This window comes from Myotis daubentonii, chromosome 2, assembly GCF_963259705.1.
Source record: "Myotis daubentonii chromosome 2, mMyoDau2.1, whole genome shotgun sequence".
NCBI lineage: Eukaryota > Metazoa > Chordata > Mammalia > Chiroptera > Vespertilionidae > Myotis > Myotis daubentonii.
The window spans coordinates 77,903,498-77,928,226 of record NC_081841.1 but is presented as its reverse complement, the minus strand read 5'-3'; the positions used below and the strand labels follow the sequence as shown (position 1 = coordinate 77,928,226).

At 37.2% G+C, this 24,729-nt stretch overlaps 1 protein-coding gene across 4 annotated transcripts in view; it reads right to left on the bottom strand.

Moving 5' to 3' along the window:
* Positions 1–24,729, bottom strand: part of SYT1 (synaptotagmin 1) — a 567,791-nt gene that overhangs the window by 131,147 nt on the left and 411,915 nt on the right. For 3 of the 4 annotated variants that reach the window (XM_059683702.1, XM_059683701.1, XM_059683703.1), the window contains 3 exons: positions 19,408–19,530; positions 15,423–15,590; positions 12,289–12,456 (listed from right to left, as the gene is read on the bottom strand). In XM_059683702.1, the coding sequence (XP_059539685.1) occupies positions 12,289–12,456; positions 15,423–15,590; positions 19,408–19,530 (459 nt within the window). The remainder of the gene's footprint in view (positions 1–12,288; positions 12,457–15,422; positions 15,591–19,407; positions 19,531–24,729) is intronic. The other variant, XM_059683704.1, reaches the window with a different exon arrangement.

The following is a 24,729-nucleotide window of genomic DNA, read 5'->3' as shown; positions in this document are numbered from 1 at the left end:
CTCCCCTATCCCCCAGTGTCTTATGTCCATTGGTTATGCTTATATGCATGCATACAAGTCCTTTGGTTGATCTCTTACCCCCTGTTGAGAAATCAGCTGGCAGTCGTATGGGTACTCCCTTGTAGGTAACTGACTTTCTTTCTCTTGCTGCTTTTAAAATTCTCTCTTTGTCTTTGCTCTTGGCATTTTAATTATGATGTGTCTTGGTGTGGTCCTCTTTGGACTCCTTTTGTTTGGGGTTCTCTGCGCTTCCTGGACTTGGAAGTCTATTTCTTTCACCAGGTAGGGGAAGTTTTCTGTCATTATTTCTTCAAATAGGTTTTTAATATCTTGCTCTCTCTCTTCTTCTGGCACCCCCATAATTCGGATGTTGGTATGCTTGAAGTTGTCCCAGAGGCTCCTTACACTATCTTCATATTTTTGGATTCTTTTTTCTTTTTGTTTTTCTGGTTGGGTGTTTTTGCTTCTTCGTATTTCAAATATTTGACTTGATTCTTGCAATCCTCTAGTCTGCTGTTGGAACTCTGTATAATATTCTTTATTTCAGTCAGTGTATGCTTAATTTCTAGTTGGTCCTTTTTCATAACCTTGAGGGTCTCACTAGATTTCTTGAGAGTCTCACTAAATTTATCGGCGGTTTTTAGAAAATTCTTGAAAAGCCTTATAAATGTGGTTTTGAACTCTATATCCAGTAGTTTGCTTTCCTCCATTTCTGTCATTTGTGACCTGTTTCTTTGTCTCCGCATTTTTTATGCTTCCTTTTGTCGATAGAGTGGCTTTCTGTGCTATGTGTCCTATATGCCTAGTGGCTCAGCCTCCCCAATTACCTGAGGTGGACACACTCTTGGTGCACTCCCTTGTGGGCTTTGTGCACAGTCTTGTTGTAGTTAATCCTTGATTGTTGTAGGTAACACTGGGAGGAATTGACCTCCAGGCCAATTGGCTGTGAGAATCAGCTGTGTCTGCAGTGGGAGAACCTCTGTGCTGGAGATACCCTTCTGGGGCAAGACATGCTTCAGTGGGGCTTTGGTGCTCACTGAGTTTGCCTGCTGTGTGTGTCCCTTATGGATCTGAGGAGTTGTCATCTGGATGGTCCCACACTGACCACTGGGTACACTGGCTCTTGGATCTCTACAGAGGTGCTAATTTATCCTCTGCCTGAGGCTACCCAGCAGGAGCTATGGAGAGATCTGCAGATTCGTCTTCTTTGTTTGGGGTTTGGAGGTGCCCAGATGAGGCCTAGCTGTGAAGCAATGCAAACTGCTGTGGGGCTTTGGGCCTTTTTTTAGGAGTTCTGGATCTCTCTGACCCAGCTGCAGTTTGTTAGGTAATTTTCAGATTGCAGAGGGCCAGGCCGTTCATATGCAAAAGCCTCTGCGAACAGCTCGGGTGTGGCAGGGTCTCAGGGAATCAACAGGGTGGAGCAAACAGCTATGGCTATTCCTCAGCCCTGCCCTAAGAGGTCCTGGGTCTCAGTGTCCCGAGGTAATCGCTGCAAGCACCTCTGAGAGAAAGCCGCCCTTGAGTTCCGACTGATGCCAGACAGTCCAGTTTCTCCCCGTATGAGTCGGGGTCCCCAGAGACTTGCCCGGAACTAGAGTTCAGAGCAGTCGGGAGCTTGAGACTCCCTCCCGATTGAAAAAGACAACCATGTCCTCAGTTGCCAGCCCTTTCCACGTGTGCCTCTGTACCTCTGCACTCCACCTCCGCAGCTCCTCTGAGTCTCAGTGTGCTTTTCTCTTTCCTTCTAGTTGTAGAATTTCCACTCAGCCAGCCTTCCTGTGGTTCTGGATGATGTCCGTTTTGTCGTTTAGTTGTATTTTTGAAGTGGTTGTGCGAGGCAGCAATTTCCGGTGTTTACCTAAGCCGCCTTTTTGGTTTCTCAATTAGGAAACTTTTGAAAAGGAAACATAGCCAGCAGGTGGAAGAGATTGGCTCTGTGGGGGTCCTGGTGAGAATGAAGGACTCTAGGCATCACCTGGTGGACATACTGGCCATGCAGCAAACCAGGTCTAGACCCACTCATCCAAGGCTTTGAAAGTCATGATTGAAAATTACAATAGCTGCTCATTTAATAAAGGCTAGTGAACCTGCTAAAATTCAGACCCGATATAAAGAGTTTAAAAATTTGGTAAATTGTATGTGGAATTGGTTGAAATAATTCATATAAAGATGAAATAAAAATCATCAGGCAGGAATGCTATAACTTATTGAAAATATTAAGTATTTGGATTTGAGGAAAGAATAAGCTGAGGACCAGACAATAAGGCATTTGTTATCCCCTGGTTTTATAAGATGTAGCTCCTGCTTTTTCTCTCCTTTTTCTCACAAGAGATAGAGTCTTGGGATGGAAGTTTAGGAAGAGGGTCATTTGTCACATTTCCAGTTGTAGTGCTTTCTAAGGGAACCATCCATTTTTGGCAGATTTACTGTTCTTTAAAAATTATTTCAGTAATGACAAAAACTGGGCAATTCTGCAGAGCTCAGTATCTTATCTTCCCTGTAAAGTGCTAGCAAGGAGCTTCTATTGTTTTATGAAGCAGGTGCTTAGAAAACTAAGCATACAAAGATTTTTGTTTTTTGCAAAGAAATTTCTCTTATGTGTAAGTATACCTAATTAAACACTGCCTGGGGAACATTAAAATGTTTGATGGACCTTTGGGGTTTCAGATATAATAAGAAGGTAGGATGTCTTACATCCTGTTCATCATCATTCCCGATATAAGGACAAGTGATGGGAGAAATGGAAGCAATTATTTCCTCCTTCTAGGAACTTACAATATAATGAATGGAACAAATCAGAGGATGGGAATAGAGAGAAATGGGTACAGAAACATATGAACCCTATTTGGGATTTATCACAGATATATCTATGTCACAGAAAGACTCACCTGGAAAGCTTGGGAGAGGCTAAGAGACTTGGGAGTAGGGAGAGGTATCAAATTGAGGTAGGCTGTTGCAGCCCTCCCCCTCTCTCCCACACCTCCCTTTGTGCAGTGTGGTGTGGCCTTGGAGTTGGAAGAATTGGGGGTAAGAGAAACAAACTATGGGGTGTGTTCAAGTCTAAAATACCATTCCTAGCATAGCCCTGTAAGCTTTTTTTTCAGAGGAATCCAGAGTGATGTGTTTGTCTTTGGAGTCAGATCAAAGTGGGAGTTTCGGCCCTCCCATTAGTTGTGTGGCCTCATGTGATTTCCATTTTCTCTGAGATTCAGTTTCTTTGTCTATAAATATGGGATAATAATGGTACCTGCCCTGTAGTGTTATTGTAAGAAGTACATAGGCTACCACACTTAGCACAGTGTCTGGCTCATGCAAATACTTAATAGACATGAGTTAAAACAGATTAAAGACAAGTTTGTGCTCTACTTGATTTTTTTCTAGTTGACAGAGATTTGATTTAATTGTCTACCAAAAAGAAACGAAAGTGGCATTTTTTTTTTCCTAAAAGTAGCCTTTGTCATTTTCAAACATGGCCTCAACATGAGCCAAGTACCCGTGTGATAGTGCTTGGAGAGTCAATGCCCCCAAAAAGAAGCATCCGTCTTCCCTCAGATTCTAAGGTAAACATTGATGTTGATTTTGTATCAGGCAAGCATTTCAAATGCTGTCTGCATTCCCTCTTTGTGACCTAGGCTATCCAAAAATACATTCTAACATATAAACAAAAACTCCAGGCTCTTGACCTGTTTTAATATTCTAATCTCGCTCAGTCTTTATTTTTTGACAGTGAGGTACAATGAAGAACAACCTATTCCTGACACGGTGCTGGTTCCTGCAAGACATTTCCCCCAACCCATCTCTTCAAACACAAGCAGACAGCGGCAGTTTAGGGAAGGGGCCTTTTCAGAATACAGATTTATTCATGTAGAAATAACATTTTGAAGGGAAGAGCAGTTGGTTAACTTTGGTAAACAACCTCTCACCACATTCTGGAGCGTTTTGCAGCTTAGAGAATGAGAAGATTTGACTAGGAGTATTTTAAAAAAATATTTTCCCTTTATAGAATTGTCCCTGGAGCCTTCCACTTTACTCATGAATGTTCAGCTCTACACTCTAGTGTTTTCTGAAGTCCACAAATTGTTGTTGCATATAAACTAATTATGTTCCACATGAAAAGAAGAATACTGAGTGAGAAGTACTTTTGGAAAGGCTGTTGAAAGCAGGGGCTCATTCTGAGATGAAACCCATCATCTTTCACGTTGCCCGCTCAGCACTGGGAAGGTGTGGGGGATGCCTTGCCCCAGGCTGGATTTGCTGGGCTCTGGGTTGCCTACTGCCCATTGCTCTCCTGTGTTTTCCAAGCCAGTAGTCTGCCAGTTGGGCTCTGGAGCCCAGGGGATACCCCAGGGGGCACCCTGACATACATCCCTGGCTCAGAATCTTGGCTAGGGTCCATTTCAGGGAGAAATAATTGCATGTTATTAGCAACTTGGGGGACACTTAATGTATAGCAAAACAGTAAGCTAAATGGTTTATTTGTTCCCCGAGTTCCCCTTTTGAAGAGATAAAGAAAAAAAGGAGATAGGGCGAGCAGGGGAATTGCAAGTATTGAAGTTGTTTTGTTTAAAGTAGATTGACAAAGGATTTTCCCATGAGCTTCCCCAAAAGCTTAGGTGCTATTCCACTTTGCCTTCAGGCACTTAAAACCTGGGAAGGGTGGACGGGAGTGGGTGGAAGACACATATCAAGACCACCACTGGCCCTACAGTGAGAGGAAAAATACTCTGGAAACAATTAAATGGTAAAAACAGTAGATTTCCCCCTAAACTCCTGGCCTCACCCACAAAATAAGAATTCCTTTGGCATCAGACAAAGCTATGTTTCAAATACATTTTACATTATAAAATTTTGCTACTATTACTGACCATTTCCCAAGTGTAAATTGTAATCTTTCATTTTATACACTTTACAGTGCTAATTTCACAGGTATTTAATATATGTTTTGAATGAATAAATGGAAATTTATATTCCATTTAATCGTGTGTTTCTTTAATGGAAAGCAAAATGCCTCTGCCTTCATTAAATTCCTCAGCACTCACGAGTGAATAATAACATGTTTGTGATAATGAGTATCTTTGAATTTTAGGGCTTTGTATTCTGGGCAGAAATTCATGCTGAGTATTTATTAATTATTATTAAGAAGAAACAAAAATGCCATAGCTAGTACTGCTTTTCTTTTTTGCTATGTTGCATATATTTGCAATGTGTTATAATATTTGAAAGGGAAAATGTATATGTAGATCTTAACTAGTTGCAAGTTGTCAAAACTAATTGACCAAATGCTGATTCCCACCCCAACCAAAAAAAAAAAAAAAAAAAAAAAGAAGAAGAAACTAAGAAAAACTAATTTGCATTAATTGTGTATGTGTATGTCTATGTGTATCTGTATGTGTGTGGCTGAAGAGACTGAGAAAGACTGTTTAAAGAATATGGTGTGATGAAATAGTGTGGGCTGCAGACCTGTATTTGAATTTTAGCTCTGGCGTTGTTGGTATGAACTTGGACAAATTTCTTAGACTTTTCTGGGCTGCAGGTCTGTTACCCCTCATTCTGTAAACCAGGTTTAATCATCCAATTTTAAAGAATGCCATAAGAATGACTTTTGTTGGCATACAGCAGACTCTCAGTAAATGGTTGCTCTTATTTGTGTGTATAGCCGAGGCAGAGAAGCTAAGGTAAACGTTAATGAAAATGAATTTTGGAAACAAGGAAGCAGGGCTGGAAACACGGGCCTTTGGGTGGTTGAGGTTGTGAAGGGAATAGGTTTAGGTCTGACAGTGGGGGAGCAATGGAATGTTCTCAAAGGGCATTTTGAACATGCCCAGGATCTCTTCTCTCACTTAATGCTCTAAATTAGAGTCTAAATTTATATTATTTTTAGGAAATTCACAATAAAAATAACAATATCAAATTTTCATTTAGAGACTCAGTGAAGAATTTGGTTTTATCCATTTGTTCCTGAAAAGTCTTTTTAGACTAGAAAGGCAATCAAATTGCAGTCCTATAGAGGAATATCTTAAGTTATTTGCTTTTTCCTATGATGTTATTGGAAACCACATCATGAAGCAGACAATACTTATTATGCATAACAATCATTATAATTGATCATTGAAATTCCGACCAAACACTCAGACTCAAGTAAACCAGAGTTATAGCCAAAGACATATAAAAAAATTAAATGCAACTTCTGTTATAGTTCAAAGGAAAATTATGTTCCAGTTCCATAAAATGGACATATAGATACTAAATACACTAAAATATGTCATGGTCTTAATATATTTTAAAATAATTCAGTACTATTATATCTACTATAGTATAAATCTGACTAGATATGATTAACTTAATTTTTGTTAAAATTCTTTGAAATTTCCTTTTGTAAGTGTTTTCATTTCCATCTGGGTACATTTCCATGATGTAATCAGAAACTTACATCATAGCTTTAACTAAATCTTAACTTAAGATTTAGCTAAACCCCAAGCTCTCTATGCATCATGGAAATAGTATGAAAGAAGGGTTACAGAAGAGAGACTGAGTAAGCCTTTACAATAAAAAAATGAGAGAAAAACTATCATCATTTTTGTGACAGTCAACAAAACCAGTAACAATGATTTTGCTAAGCATCTATTATTATCAGCATGAACTTAAAAGGAAAGTTTTGAAACATTTCACCCAGGATAATAATCATCTCTCCCCAATTATTCATTCAAAAATATTTTTGCATGCCTCTTGTGTGCTTTCCCTCTGTGATCGAACTTGGTTTTGCAGTGAGAAGCAATAGACATGGGTCCCTGCTGGTATGGGAACCTTCCTGGAATGCTATGGATCAAAATCAGTGTCTTTGTTGCATTTCTCTAATGTGATAGATTGTGAATGACAAGGCAGGTTCTTACTGGCATCCATGTTTTTCCTTCCAGCAATTAACCTTTTATAAGGATTCCCATTCAGGGCATTGATTTGTTGTATGCAGATTATTGGCAGTCATGAGTCACCGACTGACTGCTAAGTGTTCTTAGAAATAGCATCAGTTCTTTCATGATCCTTGACAAAAAAAAGATGCTATAAGGAATAATGAGTTTAACTCATTCTAAAGAAGTATCAAGTAACTGACCATTGGAATCTAAAAAACTTTTGCCATTTGATTGAATATGTATTCTTTGCTTTTCTGTGAAGTAAATGTTTTCCCAATTAGGCTTCAAAATGTGAATTTTTCTTACAAAATTGATTTTCTATTAAGGCACTAAAGTAGCTTCTCTTCCCTTCTGCTTGGATACTAATTAAATTATGTTGCAACTTGTTTTAATTCAGCAATCAATTTTTTTTCCATTTGCACTGGATTACAGAATCTCATTTAAAAATCAGTCTTTAATGAATTTTACACAAAGCAGAAGTGATAGACATATTCTCTCATGGACACAAAACAGTACTGGTCAAGTTATGAGAAACACTCGCTCAGAAAAGAAAAAAAAAAGGACTCAAGTTATATTCTGGTGGTAGTATCTAATTTATTTCTTATGCTTTCTTTTTTCCTTTTTCTTTTGAAATAAGTATTACTGGGAGGCATGGGGATATAAAAGAACAAAATACTAAAATAGGAACAAAATACTAATATAAAAATACTAAGATAGGAACAAATACTAAAAAAAGAACAAAATACTAAAATAAAAATGCCAAGATAAGTAGTACTGGTGATTGAAAAAATATACTAAATGCTTTGAAGAGGTTCTTGACTCTGGGGTGCAGGACTGAGACAATTTCTAAAATGATTATAAATAAAATTTACATATAAAAATGGAGGCATGGCTATTGATTGTAACATTTGAAGTATTTAAGTGAACATAGTAAATGAAAGGATTATTCTAAAAGTCTGAAGGTTGGTTTCAGGTTGGACTTGTGGGTGGAGCAATGGAAGAACTGAATATCTACACTAATAAAAGAGAAAAATGGTAATTGGCGTATGACGATACCCTTTTCATTGGCTAATCAGGGCTATATGCAAATTAACTGCCAACTAAGATTGGCAGTTAACTGCCAACAAGATGGCGGTTAATTTGCATATGTAGGCACAATGCAGGGAGGCGAAAGGGAAAGCAGGAAGAAGCCCCCTGCCACTGACAGTGATCGGAAACCCAGGGGGGAGCTAAGAGCTGGGGGGCAGGGCAAAGGCGGCCCTGGGGCCGCCTTTGCCCTGCCCCCCAGCCATGATTGGAGAATCAGGCGCCTTTGCCGCCCTGGGCAGTGATAGCAGGAAGTAGGGGTGGAGCCAGCGATGGGAGCTGGGCACGGTCGAAGCTGGCAGTCCCAGGAGCTAGGGGCCCCTTGTCTGGGCCTAAAGCGGAGCCCACGATCGTGGGGCCGCTGCAGCTGTGGGTCCCCGCTGCCCGGGCCGGACACCTCAGCCAGAGGCATCCTGCAGGGGCAGGGGCAGAGCCTGCGTGATCGCGGTGCCCCTGCTGCCACTGCAGGTCCCCGCTGCCCGGGCCGGAGGCCTAGGCCAGAGGCGTCAGGCCTGGGCAAGGGGCCGATCCTGTGATTGGAGGGTGATGGGGGTCAACGCCTGAGGGCTCCCAGTATGTGAGAGGGGGCAGGCTGGGCTGAGGGACACTCCCCCCCGCCCCACACCCAGTGCACGAATTTCGTGCACCGGGCCCCTAGTACTAATTATAAAGAATGATTTTTGAGGCCCTATAATGAGAAGGGGAAAATGAAGAAAACATAAATGTCTCTCAAAACTCATAGGATATACATTTATGTTTAAAAAACACACAAAAGAAATATAAAGATATAGCTGTCTGTAAGGTCAAATTCTGTGTTCATCTGTTGGGAGGTGGGGAAGTGGAAGGAGAGAAAGTGGTCAATCAAGTAACCTAAAAATGGCAAGTGAACCTAAGCCAGTCAGGTGGCTCTGAGTATGTTATATAGAAAAACGTTGTTAAGTCAGAATGGAAAGCTCACCATAGATGTTTTCACCAGGGGCTAGAACCTAACAGGGGGAACAGCGTGCTTGTTTATAGCTCTTCCTGGCAGCTTCTCTCTTCAACACTCTCTGTATTTATATACGTATGTACGTAGCTATGTATTTGTTTACTTATTTAGTTATGTTTTCCTTTATTTTATTTTTTTATAACATCACTTATTCCCCCTATACCATCTTCCACCCATTTTAAACATATACTTAGTAACTTCCAGATAAGGCTCCTTCCCATTTTTTTCTAAGTTATTTGCACACTTAAATGATCATTAAAATTACAATTCTTTCACTTACATAATCACTTCATCTTATGACTTTTATGTTTTTCAACTTTCTGGCAACATTCTATCAAAAACACTGGGTTGGAACTCAGTGCATTGAGTTAACCCATTTAAATCCAAGTCTCTACCCGAATAGACTACCATGGTTAGTGGCTCTGTTGTAGATTCCAAAACTATTTCTTGAATTCTTTTTTCTCATTTTCCTTAATATCTTTAACTCCTTATGACAATAAAAATATTTTTTTGCACTGTTAGATGGAAACACACTAAAGTCATGAACAGAATTGCTCATGTAAAATGGAAAAATAAATTTTTAAAATCACGAGAACTAAAGTCCACCTAAGACTTCAATTTATTCATGCAACTAGGATTTTTGGCAGTTAACGGGAGTATGAAAAGATAGAGCACATATCAGTGAGAATCAGTAATTCTTCAGATATAAAATGTAATTGGAATCTGACTTCATTTAGTATGAGAAAGTTTATACTCAACTCTAGTCATCCAATGATACTTTGTAAACTAGACATCTATTTCATGATGTTCTCCAGATCATGATAAAAGGAAATAGTCACTCAACTGAAAACCAAAAATTACTATTCCCGAGTAGATAGTAAAGGGGAAAAACTCCAGAGTTTAAAGATATGATTGTAGAATTATTTCCCATTAAAAACTTACAGAGACTTTCAATAAGTACAAAGGTGGTAAGAAAAAGGATAGAGAAGTAGATATAGATATATAGTGGGGAAATGGAGGAGTGAATGGGGCAATGTGAAACAGGAGAAAGAGAACAATAAGCTTGTTTACTGAGCACTTATTACATACTGGAACTTGATACTCTAGCCCACTTCATCTGTAAAATAAAAGGTAGATAATGTTCGGCCCCTTTCTAGATTAAAAAACTGAATTTAGAGAGCTTAAGTGATTTACCCAGTGTCTCCAAGCTAGTAAATAGATTGGTCAGTATTGAAAGCCAGGAGTTGATTTTTAGATAGGACTTTATTCAGAAACCAGTCTAGCTGGCAATAAGTAAGGCAAAGATTGGAATGAAGGAGAGAAAGGGGACAACACTAAATTCCACAAGATAGAAGCGGTATTGATCATTTTCACTTTTTTTAAAACATCTACTACAACTCCAAGAAGACAGCAGGCATAATAGAAACTCTCATGATGAATATTTTTTAATAAATTGGGTGAAAAGAGTCTTAGGGAAGAAAGAGAAAGAAATACAGAAAGAGGAAGAGGGCAGCGAAAGGTGTGAGAATGTGATTCCTCTCGCACAGTCAGCCTATCCTGGATTCTTGAGTCCAACCAAACCTGTCAGCTTAGTGTCAAGCCTCAAACTCGGCCAATATTCAAAGAATTTTTGAAAGAGAAAAGTTATTTGATGGCATGCATCGCTTTCACTCAAGGAATACACCAACTTTACAGAAACCCACCGGGGTTTGATGTTGGAATTCCAGGTCACTTGATAGTTACTAAATGGAGGCCAGTAGTGTGAGCCATGCAGTCTGGCCAGATGGGCATTGTGAAACACAAGTAGATTATATTCCGATATTCAACCAATAAACCAACCAAAACCCAGTCAATTAATAACCAATTAGTTAATAAATATTTGTTGTGGTTCCACTTTGCTAACCCCTAGAACTGAGCAATTTTAACAGAATCAAACATTTCAATAAAATATAAAAATTCAATGAAATAGCTCATGTTTCTGTTTTCATAACATGTTCAATTTAAAGTTGATGCTTTACTCATAGGTAAGAGCTACTTATAAAAATTATAAAATTTAAAAACTCAGTATTACCTTTGGGTTGCTCTTGAAAATCCACAGTAGGGCTAAATCTATCTCATTATCCCAGAATCTAATTTTGACTAACTTATTTGGTTATGTTATTTATATTTCCTTCCAAAAAGAAAGCAGAGCTTAACTCCAATAATTTTGACTCCTTTTGTACAACCAAATAACTTTAGAGCACTATTAAAATTCAGTTTCTGTATAGCAATCACAAGTCTGTTCTAAAACCTCATGTCACTGTATTGACCACAGAAAACCTCAGGCTGAGAGGATTCCCAGGTGAGGGGCTTGGCTGAGTTTCTCGGGAGGCTTGGGCCACTCGCTGACCTCCATGGTAGTCTGAAAGTGACCACATCTATGGAATCCTTGGTGGTCCTAAATAATGGAGGCTATTGGCAATCTCTTGGGTAATGATAAACTCATGTCAGGATCCAAAAAATGACTGCAAAAGGCATTGCTTTAGAGTTCAGAGAAGCTAGGAGTTGTTTGCCATTCTGGTATTGGCCTATTGAGACTTTATCACAGAAAAATGCCAGTTCCAGGCAGGCATAGCATAATCCAATAGAACTGATTATTATGCAGTTTAAATGCACTAAGAATATTGAACTTCCCCTTTTAAATCACAGAAAAACCCTGGGTTAAACTATTCAAGCTGGGAGGAAACAATGTGAAGACTACTATAAAAATGTGAGCCATTTAAAAAATGGATTTAATATCAGCCCTTGTGAATTATATTTGATGTTTCACCCATCATGCTCGGATATCTTCAGGAGAAACAATGAACTGTCTGTGATATCCAGACATAATCAAGGAAAAAGTGCCATTTTATTTCTGTTTAATAGCTAGAAAACCTATGTAGCAATACAGAATGATTGTGGCAAAATACAAAGAATAAGATGATAGTTTACTGTTGTTCTAAAGAAGTACATGTGTGATAAGCTTTTAAAAGTGTGTGTGTGTGTGTGTGTGTGTGTGTGTGTGTGTGTGTGTGTCTGTCTGTCTGTCTCTTCAGGGAATTGTCGATAGACACGGTATACAAACATTTCTCTTTTCTTTCAAATAACACCCAGAAGACCTGTGTACTTTCTAATGAGGTTATGCAGTCCCCTGACCCTATTTTGCCAGCTGTCAGCAGCTGGACGCCCACATCATTCTGTAAAGAGCAGCTCTCAGTAGGTTATTACGTGAGTGGAACGGGTGAGTACAGTTTGTCATCTTTGAAATGCTAATGTTTTTCTTACCTCTTCCTTCTCAGCACTCTGCAGATCACGCCATTCCTCAGTTACATGACCGAAATCCACTGTGTTCATGGGGACTTTAAATTCCCCGATGATGTCATGCTTGGAGAAACGATCAAAATCGTACACAGCCATCACGAGAGTTTTGCCTCCCAATTCCGAATACGGCACCTAAATGAAAAGAGATGAGGATAAAAATCTGTTCACAAAAATGCTTAGAACACATTACTTGTTTACAATATTTAATTTTAATATTTATAAACTGACCAGGGAGATAATTGTGCTTTTGGTATTTTCTCAAATGGAATCATTTGATGAACTGCTTACAGCTTAAATTACTTGGGAGGAAATGGGGACTTCCCTTAGTAATTTATCACTTCATCCCAAACTTCTGGAAGCTGTTAGTATTATTAGTAATGAATCCTACTATTAGTCATGCTATAAACACTTCAAGATGAATACAATAATAAACCAAGCCAATTTGACTATATAAAGTTTTCCTTGCAGACTATTTCATTATTGTTGTTAAGTTATATTGTGAGAGTGTAACTTTTTCAAGGTAGATAACTTTCAAGCCACTTGATGCCGTATTATAATGAATTAATGACTTGCTAAAAGCTATTCTAGAAGTCTAAAAGGATTTAAATGAAATTCACAAGGTGCCTCACCTACTCTCTAAAATAATTTACTGATTGACAAGAGCTGACTAGAAAATTGATGTTTTGAATATCAGGGATGCATTATAATAGAGATCTTAAAGTTCATTCTTAGGTATGACACTCTTTAGGATGAGTGGTGGCAAAAGCCAAGAACTGATGAATTCTCCAGCTGTTCAAATATATCTGGGACAGCTGCTATGGGTTGGGAGGTTTATTAGTAACATTTTTAATATTCAGGGAAAGCAGTGCAATCCAAGTGAGCTACACTTCAGTAACTGAATAGAAATGCCTAATTAAGAAATTGTTTAGACTTGTATTGAAGGTTTGATCAATTTTCATACATTTTCTATTATTTTATCAGTGTAAATAGTTGTCTTATGCTTCAGCAAACATTTCTCAATTAACTCTGTATATTAAGAAGGAAAGGAGAAGGAAGAATATTGGACCATATATGTATAAGAAATTTTAGTTTACCAAATTTTTTTCTGCCATTGTTAACTATTTGGAATTTGATTAAAATACTACAATTAAGAACTAGGCACAATGCTTTTTCCATTCTTAGTAGAAAAAAAAATAAACCCTTTCAAAGAGTTGAATTTCAAAGAAGAAATAAGAGATTTTAAAGTAGGGATAAACTCTTGAAAATTTTATCTTCTCCGCTAAATATCTTTAGGGGTGTGTGTGTGTGTGTGTGTGTGTGTGTGTGTATGTGTGTGAGATTGTACTGAGGTAACATCAATCAAAAACCTGGGCTTAGATAGGGCTGGGTCTGGGTGTCCCCACTTCCCAGCTGAAGGCACTGAGGCAAAGTGAATAAACCTCAGCTTTTTCATCTGCCAGAATAATAGTGATATAGCAGTACCTACCTCATGGTGCTGTGTGAGGCTGAGTGAAGATATTGAAGGTATTTAGCACAGTGTTGGCACGCAGCAGGCACCTAATATTTTTTTGTTTGAATGATTAGTAGCTCCTTCAAGTAGGAGTTTTGGGCATGTAGGGTTCATGTTAATTGGATTTGAACTCACTTTTCAAAGCCAATCCTCTTTAAACTCGATTGTGCTCCTATTTCTATATCATATTGTCTATGGCATTTCAAGATGCATAATATATAACATCTCATGGATAAATTGTCCAGTTCTCTAGAAACAGTGGTATATTCCTTAAATATATTGAAGTATATTGTAGCTTGGTAGGATTTATGACTTGATCAACCTTCTTACAATAAAATGGTAAAATTTTATAGACAATTTAAAATTTCCAATAATTAAACTTCTTGAAGTCAGAGAAATTACTAACAATTACCAATACATTAAAAAAATAAATAACATAGGTAACTCAAAACAAAAGGCCACATAATATTACTTCAAATAATGTAAGAATCTGCTTAGTAAATTGTGGTTAGAAATGACTAACATAAATTAAGATTCATACATAGTCAAAATGATTGTGATTATCACTTGCAATTGGTTTAGTTCTGTTTTCATGTTATGTTCTGTAGTATATTGATCATAGTGGTTAACTCTTCAGAAGCCTAGTATTTCCAAAATGTTTTTACTGTTACTGTAAATTAACTATCCTAGGCATAGAAAACTGTAGATTTTATTAGGTTTACTTCCATTAGGAACTTTTGTCTATAAAATCTCAAAAGTTTCAGAGTGAATAGAGATACTGCTCTTTTAGAAAATTGGGAACAAAGTTCTAGAAAAATGACTTGTGGCCTCAGAGCAGCCATTTATTTCAGACCAGGATGTTCACTAACATGAGGCACATGCTTTCTGTACAGCTGGTTGAGGGACAGGTGGTTTTGCATCAGCCTACTGGGAAGTTACATACATTCCTTTGTTTTCAGAAATGTATTGTTTTAAGTAATGCATCTACATAGTTTTCTCATATTCAATATATCCATAAAAGAACTATTTGTACGTGTGACTTCTAGATAAGACCACAGCACTTGTCTATGCAGAGATGCCTGAGGCCTGCAAAGCGCATGTTCCTGTCGAGTTTGCCCCTGTGCACACAGAAGTTGGCAATGAGAGAAATGTCTATTTGCATCATTTGAACAATGGACATAGCTTACTTTATTCTGTGATTGCAACAGGGTTTACCTATGTTCAGGAACTTTGAAACTTAAAAACAATAATTCCATTATTTTTTTTGACTTTATTTTATAGAGAGGAAAATGTCAAGCCTATTGGCACACACTTGAAGGTGACCTCACTTTTTATATGTGGACATGACCTCTCAGTCATATTCCAGCCTGCATTTTATTCTGAATGGCCGAGCTGAATCCTACTTTGGCTAAATCTAAATGCAATGCAAAATCCTCACTGGATGGAAAATAAGAATTTTAAATATTCTGAATAGAATCCCTTTAAATCTACAAACAAGCGGTCATGTGCATGTCTGTGTAGGTGTCAGGATGAGCTCAGTCGCTTATCTAAAACAACAGAGGAAAAATTAGTAAGTATAAAACAATACCTTGAAAGTAAATTGCTCATTGAAGACAGGATTGAGGGTCTTTCGGTGGACTTTTGTCTCAAATTTCTTCTTTTTGTCGGGCAGCAGAAACACTTTCACATATGGGTCAGATGTGCCGCCCATGTCCAAAGCGGGCAGCTCGGCAGCCTGGATGATCCCGACCAGCAGCTGAAATAAACAACGGATACAGCAAACACAGACATTGGTGGGCATTTTGGAAAATATTTATTTGTTCACAGTGCTGGATATTGTGATTCCTCCCTCTTCCTCTTTGCTTTTAATAAACATTTTTCTCTTATGAATCTGAGCACAGAAGGCAAATGAAGTGAGCTGTACAGACTTCAGAAACCCAATTATGGCAGATGCAGGCTCTAGAAAGCCTGGTTTTAAGCATAAAAGAGGCTTTCAAAAGGTTGCTGATTACAGTTAACTATGGAATTCATAATTGCAAAAGAGTTGCAATCAAATAACTTCCCAGTTGCTAAAAGCCCTTGTGCGTTATTTTTCTTTTAGGGCATGATTTGTAAGTGGAAATAAATTGTTAAACAATCACAAGTGTATAATTATAATGTAGGAAATTTTTATTCTGAACCAAAGCCTCAGATCAACTAACTAGAAATTCCTTAGAAATTAGGTACCTTTTTGAGATAAAAATAAGATCTTCAAGTTTTTATCATATTTGACCTATACTTGTGTCCTGACTACTTTTGTTTTAACTGATAGGAAAATGATTGCCATATATTAAATTCTGTGTTTACATATAAGACATTGGGTCAAGGAAATATAATTTCAACTTCATGTAAAGGAAGGGAATATTACAGTTATGATTTTTAATGGTAAGTGTGACTAATTTTCTGTGTTTCTTTCCAATAGAGCAGAAATATCTGCATTTTTTTCAAGTGTGTTTTCTTAGTGATACATTCTTATGTCTTGCTATGAATGAGGACACAGGCTGGCATTTTAAATATTTTTGCAAATAAAATAAAAGCTGTGAGTGGACTATTCTAGATGCTCTGACACCACACATTTTGTATCGACAGATTGCTCTAGTTACATATGGGAAACAAAAGTAGACTCCCTTATTGTTCATAATATATAGTTCCCCCCCTCAAAGTACACACAGTTTCATGACTGATCGCCCAATTTTGAAAATGAAATGTACTTTAATAAACACTGATTTTATAATTATTAAAAGTGTGTGTATACATAGTGAAAAAGCCAACACAGTGAAAAAGCAATTCATCCCCTTCTAAAAAAAGGTCACAGTTATTTTCTGTAAAACTGACCCACTATGTTTGTAAGTGCATTTGGGTTAGTTGACTCACTTTTTAACCTGGATTAATGCCCTGAATTATTTTTGTTTTGTTTTAAGGCTTCAATATCTTTGTGATATCATTATATAACAAATAGCAATAAGAGTATTGGATTGTAGATATACAAAACACAGACAGATGATCAAAGAATAGCTAAAGTAGACATCAGATAATAAAGATATATTTAGTAAATCAAGCAATTTGTCTCGGTTTGCCAAATTGGTATCTAGTGTCTGCCTTTAGATTGCATGTGAATAAGCAAGATTGCATGTGAGTAAGCAAGATTCTATGTTTTTCTCACTTTGCAAAAAAAATTCTTTTGGGTAGGGAAAGCTCTAGAAATATACCTAAACTCCTTAAAACCAAATCATCTATATTTTAAATATTTTTGGATATTTTGTTGGTTAGGGGTGGAATTTCTTCTTCCAACTCCCCCCTGACTTCTGTCTGAGATAAGTATCACATTTCCCTTCATCATGAAAGTGTCTCAATTAGAATACCTTAGAGCTCTCTTTTAGTTTTGGTAACAAATGTATATATTTGATTACAGCCTTATCTGGGCAGTTTCTCAGACTTTATCTTTCATGACTCATGGAAATCATTTTATAAATCAGATTAGCTGAGAACATTTGGAAAATGAGTGCATAATAATAAAAGTTTCATCAGGTAGAATCTTCTAGATCCTCAGAATAAAATGCCTTTTTAAAGTTGATGTTTACTAGAATGGGAACAGTAAACACGCTCATATATTTGAGTGAAAAAACTCTGTGCTATTATTTTCTTAAGAATTGTATTTTATAAAATGACATTTATAGTACTGAAAGCCAACTTAGAAATTTTAAAATTATGACTAACCAGGATGAGATACCACCAGATTTCTACTGAGAAAACTTATAGAATAAATTAATAGGAAAACACTGGATTCATACAAAGAGGCAGGTTAATCCCCAGGAAACATTATATATGTGAAGACAACATGTTGACCTTGACCTTCCCTAAAATATATAAAAAGAAATTTTGCTTTCAAACAAGTCCTAATGATCAATTTTGGCATGCGTGATAGAAATGACCTCAAATACCCTACTTAACTATAAAAGGTATATCTATAGATTTATATAAATCCTTACCTATAAACCTCTATCTTTAACCAATATGCTATTTTCTAAAATGTATTATGAAATAACTAGGCAGGACTGTAATGAAGCTGGTGAAATAAAATTATTTTTTAATATTTTTATTGATTTCAGAGAGGAAGAGAGAGGGAGAGAGAGAAACATCAATGATGAGAGAGAATCACTGATTTGCTGCCTCCTGTATGCCTCCTATTGGGGATCAAGCTCACAACCCGGGGCATGTGCCCTGACCAGGAATTGAACCTGGGACCCTTAAGTCCACAGGGTGACACTATCCCCTGAGCCAAACCAGCTAGGGCTAAAATTATTTTTAATATGGTAGAACATATCAACACATTCTTCATGAGAAATGTGGAAATTTCCGAAAGTGAAATTTCAGACATTATTTGGACTATCAATTTTTAAATAAAGCCCCGAATTTCTGCAATGGTTTAGAGCTCTCACACAGCATTACTGACTCGGGACATTTGTTGTCAAAGCTGAATCTTCGAGTTTGATTTATCTGTGGTTCATTCCTCATCAAACTGGAAATAATGAACACATGTTGTATTAGTAGTAATTGCATGTATTTTACATTTACCATTTCCTCCTCACCCAAAATGATGAGTGAAGCAAAACAAACTGGAGAGTTTTAAATCTCCCATCTCGAAGAATAAGGCCGACTCCTAAGTATTCTTAAGAGACAGATCTCTAACTTGGCCAGCTCCACTATCTTGTCTAGCTTTTTACTTTCTTTACCAATTCAGACGCTAAAGGAGTATATTCATCAATGCCATAGAATCTGGAAGGCCTTTTTATGTAGAGAGCTTTCTAACAGCTATCTTGGTGCTACTTCTATAACACAGTCAATAAAAGACAGGTAATATTATTGTTAATGTAGGTGGCACTTCATGGTTTTGGAGAAATTGAAGCAGATGTGCCTGTTTTGTTATCTCCTTTAGTGTTTTGTCACTTTTTGGGCAGTAGTCGTAGGCACCAGAAATCAGGTTCCCCGTCTTTTTACTGCTCTAGACCTTCTATCTTATTGGCATCAAGAGTTTGACCTAATATCATGATATTATTACACAAGGCATTCCTTTGAAATTCATGAATTTCAATTTTCCATCTTTGATTCCTGCCATACTGATACGTTTCAAAACTTTGGCTTGAATGGTGGCATAACACAAAGGCCCCTCACCCTGTTTGGATCTAAATCCATGAAGCGCAAGAAAGATTGTTCTAGCTAAGGCTGTGAGGGGTGAGACTGTGGTTGGAGCTCTCAGAATAAGTCTGACTGCTTCAAGTTAATTTGTATTCTGCCTGCCTATTGTAAGTGCCATACATTAGATGTCATCAGTTGAATACTGTGAATTCTAATTACCAAATGTTAAATTAGCAAGTAGGGGACTGCCTGGACTCAGAAATTATTTCATCAATGGCTTTGATAATTGCATTTTCCCCTTGTAGCCAACAAAATGTTTTAAAAAGTAACTTGCTTCCATTTCTACTTGGTAATTTCAGACAATGTAATGGAATTAGAAAACATTCCCCCCCTCAGACCTGGTTATTCTGGAAATCATAATCCAATGAGTATTGAAGTTTTCCCAATTTCTCATCTTCTTTGGGTTCTTCTTTTTCTTCCCCATCAGTCAATCCAGTTTCAGCATCATCATCCTTAAGGGCCTATGAGTAGGGAAATGGATTGTATGTGAATTCAAGTGAATATTCATCAAAATCCAAATTAAACTGGGCTTGTGGTTATGCTTCCAAGCTGTCAAAAGCAAGCACCAAGATGCTAGAAATCTCAATTTGTCTGACACACATTCACATTTGATGCTTACATATTTTTTTAAATTCCATTTGTGCATGGAATTCCCCCTCCCCCCATTAGCAAGCAACATGGAAGCAATGGAAGAAGCCCCTAAGAATATTGCAAGCAAAAAATGTAAAGTTGTTGCAAATGTCAACTTGGTATTATATTTGGCTCTGCTAAAACTATTTATTTCAGAATTATAACAAACATGCTATTAACCAGGCCAGGTTTCACATTCATGTAGGTTAAAGCAATTGATGCTAACCATCATGTAGAACCATTGTTACATGCAGTGGAGTAATTTATATGAAATGTGTGGCCTTTTGTTGCCTTGTTTCCTATGAAAAAACAGTTGAGTAAGTGATTCTCAGAAAAATTTAATTTGTTATGTTTCATATATACATGTGCAATGGTTATGGAAAAAGAGGAAAAACATGCTACCAGCAAATGCATGTTTAGAGAAAGATCTACCCCATTTCCAGTCTAAGTTTACCATTTTGCTTTCATAACAGCTCCATAGAAAGCTAGGCTGAATTAAATTGATTTATGGGTCCATTTGATATCAAAAAAATAAAAAGTTATGTTTGCAATTTTGTTATACTGAAATTTGTATAAAGGATTATTTTGCATTAATGAACAAAAATTTGGGACTGAACTCTCAAAGCTCAGTTTGTATCAGTTGAATAATTTTTATAACCTAAAACTTAAGTGTTATATGAATTGAAACACTAGAAAGCTCATTATTTCATAAAATACATTAAAATGCTCTTTTAAAAAATAAAAATATATAATATTTCCCCAATAAAATAAACATATTTTGCTAAATAATTAAAGGTTATAAATATTACTAGTAAAAGCTCTGTTACTGGGAATATTCATTCTACTGCTTTAAAGAATTAAAAAAAAAAGAATCAGAAGTCAATGAGGAATTATTATTCAAAATTAAAACTGATAGTGTTACATACCCCTAACCATTAGTGAAGTTGACAAAAATTTTAAGTCTTTATTTGGACCATTTTCTTCTTTTCTTCTAGAGACTGCCAATATATAGCCATTAGTAATCTTTCTGTTGTTCGTTGCTTTTTATTGATTTGTAGGGACTCTTTGTATTTTAGTAGTTCTACCTTTCTGTTATATATAGAAAATATTTTCTCTTAGTTTTTGGTTTTGGCATTTTTCTTGCCGTGTGTGTGTGTGTGTGTGTGTGTGTGTGTGTGTGTGTGTGTGTTACTGTAGACCTTCACAGGAATCAAGTTAAGACGTATGAGTGGTAGACTGTTTTATATCTCTGACAAAGTAAGGGAATCTTAATTCTTGTCAGCAATCAAATAAACCTGAGCATTCTTGCAGAACTTGAATCTAAGAAGCATAACTGGGCTTCAGAAAGGCATTGGGATCATTAAACTACAGCTCAACCACTCAGTAGCTCCCACCACTCCCAGCTCCCAAATGCATGTTCTTTTTTTCTGCTGAGAGAAAGCTTTTCTGTTGACTTATCCGTTCACACAGAGACCCGCAGTGGTGCTTCCAAATGGCACCCTCAGTCTCTCAGTTGACAAGATTTTCCAATTTGGCTTTACCCAGTGAACTCCAATTTGGTTCCAAAAAAACCGAGACTTGCTGGCATCATATTAATACACTTGTTTGTGTGGGAAGATCAGATAAACAGAGTTGAGCTGTAGTCAGAGATGCTTTTCTTTTGTGCTTCCTGAAAAATTTCAGGAGCTTGCAATGAGTAGGAAAAACAGAAAATTACCATTAGTAGATTAGTGTAGATTGAGAATGTTAAAAAAATTTGGTTAGCCATATACTATTTAATTGGGAAATTTTAATTTATACATCAATGTTTTTTTGAATAATAAAATGTTGATTTACTGATAGCCAAAGGCAGGAAACAACATAATTATTTAAAAATTTATGCTAATCTTTTAATTTTTGTGTGGGGTGTCACTAAAGTGAAAAAAAAAAGATTACTGAAACCTTAGCTGTGTGTAAGTCTTTAATGCTGTTATAAATGTGCTTAGAAAATTGTAGCTTAGGTAATTTGCCTCCCTGTAAGATTTTAATTTTTAAAAATATAATAGCAAACTAATGCATACTTCTGTCTGAAATATCTGCACATTACTATAATAAAAGATTTTATGGATTAAAATACCTTTTCAAAAGGCCTCCTTCAGAACTGATGATTTGCATATCATGTTTCAGCCCAGTGCGATTTGAAATAGCTGAGATATTAAATCTCCTTCTCCCTAAGTGGTTTTTGCCCTAATAAAAGGTGCAGGACCATCTCTGCAATTATTCTGCATGAAACAGGTCTAAATTTTTTATAATTTCTCAGTGCCACTGCTCATCACTGCAGTGATTAAGTCTATTCTTGTCCCAAAGGCTGAGTTTAACCAAGACATTTTCTGTACTATCACATTAAATTCAGGCCTATTAAATCAGTGGCCATTATAATATCTTGAGAGCAATACCAGCCCCCCTCCCTCCCCCAGTGGAACAAAATGCAGAAGAAACAGCTTGTAAACCCAGCAGTTCTGAGAGTTTGATAAATTGCTGTAGAAAAAGCTGTGCTGGGAACATCGACCTTGTTTTAAATTTCAAAGATTTAGTGCACATGCTTCTGGCTTGCTTCAACATTCAAAAGGCGCTTAGTTCACAACCATCAGAAGGAGCACTTGTTCATTCTAAGTTAAATTGTTCAGATTTGGCATTGATAGGGCACAGTAAAAAGAGATCAACAAAGGAATGAATTTTCTTTCTGTGCCCATCAGTTAAAAACTTGAGCTTTCTAATAATACTCTACTTAATCAGTTAATAATATTTAATATGAGAACCCTTCATCTTTAAAAAAAATCAATTTAGTTCAGCCTTGATGTGTGTCAGAATGGTCCACCCTCAGCTGTGGAGTCCCAGCTGCCAGGCCACTAGATGTATCCGAGCGTTGACTTAGGTGTGTCTAAGTAGCAGAGGAAACCTACCGCAAGGGACAGTCCAGAACAGTCATGAGACACAACACAGATAAGGAGGACATAGAAGGAAGAAATAAAAATTAAAGTATCTACGCACATTAGTGAAAGCAATGGAGAAAGGACCTTTCCAGACCTATGACTTTCTAAGTTGATATTTTTCCTCTGTATTTTTAGTGTTCTGAAGGTTTAAGACATTAACAAAATCTTAAATATATATCTTTTTCTGTAAATACTATTTATAGTTTTTTGTTGTCATTGAAAAATATTAAATATCTTCCTTGGTTATAAAATTTTACCTTAGAGACATGTAGCCATGAACAATGAAATTTAAATTTCTGTGACATTTTATATGGATTGAAAAATAGTAAAAATATTGATTTTCCTAAACCTAGGTATCTTAAGAAAGAAATTGGATCTAAAATCCCTCTCACATTTGTTTTTAAATAAGCACATCGTCTTTCCTACGTTCATATCAATGTTGTTTTTAAAAATATTCTAAATAATATTTAAAAATAATTTTACTTTGTGTTAAGGCTATTCTGAATTTGTATGATCAAATGTGATATAGCATCTTAAAATCTTTGAGTTACATTTTGCTTCTTCATCCTTCCGCTTCATAAAATGATAGAACCCATTATTGCCTATTTTGTCTGCCTTAAAAAAGTATTATAAGGTACTGTTATATAACTGTTTACACATGGAGCCTACTTTCACTTATCCAAACATTTAATTTAATTGTTTGTAAATTGTTTAACATTTAATTGTTTATAAATCAAAATAAAACCTATAAAATCCTATGTAGACAAACTGATTTACTTAAAATAATTAACCAACTTTTTGAGGGTTGAAATCCTAAATGCTATGTTGTGACAGAAAATTGTTACAAACTATCACTTATTTCTTAATATTTTCTTATTTGACTCATTTATCTTTTCCTCTCATTTATAGGAATAGGTGGCCAGTGAAAAATTAGCTACAGTTAATTCTCTGTATTCATTACTTTTGAGATCTTGGTCATTTATCCAGGTTATAACAGAGGTGATAAACACTGGTACTATTTTATAAACTACTAGAGGCCTGGTGCATGAATTCGTGCATGACTAGGGTCCCTTAGCCTAGCCTGCGGATTAGGTCAAAACTGGCTCTCCGACATCCCCTGAGGGTTCCCAGACTGGGAAAGGGTGCAGGCCAGGCCGAGGGACCCCACCGGTGCACGATCGGGGCCAGGTAGGGATGTGGGAGGTTGACCAGCTGGGTAGGGACCACGGGAGGGCTCCAGGGTGTGTCCAGCCCACCTTGCTCAGTCCTAATCAGCCAGACCCCAGCAACAAGCTAACCTACCAGTCAGAGCATCTGCTCCCTGTCAGTCAGTGCACATCATAGCGAGCAGATGAGTAGCCTTAGCATATCATTAGCATTTTACGCTTTGATTGGTTGAACGGACGACCAGACAACTGGACACTTAGCATATTAAGCTTTTATTATATAGGATAGTCTTTTACGTCATACAGAAAAAAATCTCACAATGAAAAATACAAATTTCTTGTCTAAGGAAAAAATATTGTTATTTAATATAATGTTAATATGATAGTTACTCAATGTTAATATAATCTATCTATATAATAAAAGCGTAATATATTAGACCGGCCAACTGAAAGATCTTCCAGATGTCCTTCCGGATGACCTTCTGGACAAAGCTGGGGCTGTGAGGGCCGGCCAAGGCAGCTGGGGCTGCAAGGGCCGGCCAAGACTGTGAGGGCCTGTGAGGGCCGGCTGAGGCTGTGGGGGGCTGTGAGGGCCAGCTGAGGCAGCTGGGGCTGTGAGGGCCAGCCAGGGCTGCAAAGGCTGGCCGAGGCAGCTGGGGCTGTGAGAGACGAGCCCCTTGCACGAATTTCATGCATCAGGTCTCTAGTAAATATATAAAAGCCTAAGCAACCGTTACGACAGATTGAACAACTCGTCGACCGGCCAGTAGCTATGATACACACTGACCACCAGGGGGCAGAAGCTCAACACAGGAGCTTCCTCCGTGGTGGTCAGTACACTCCCACAGCCAACTCCCGTGGCTAGCCAACCTCCTACGATCCCTCCCCCTGG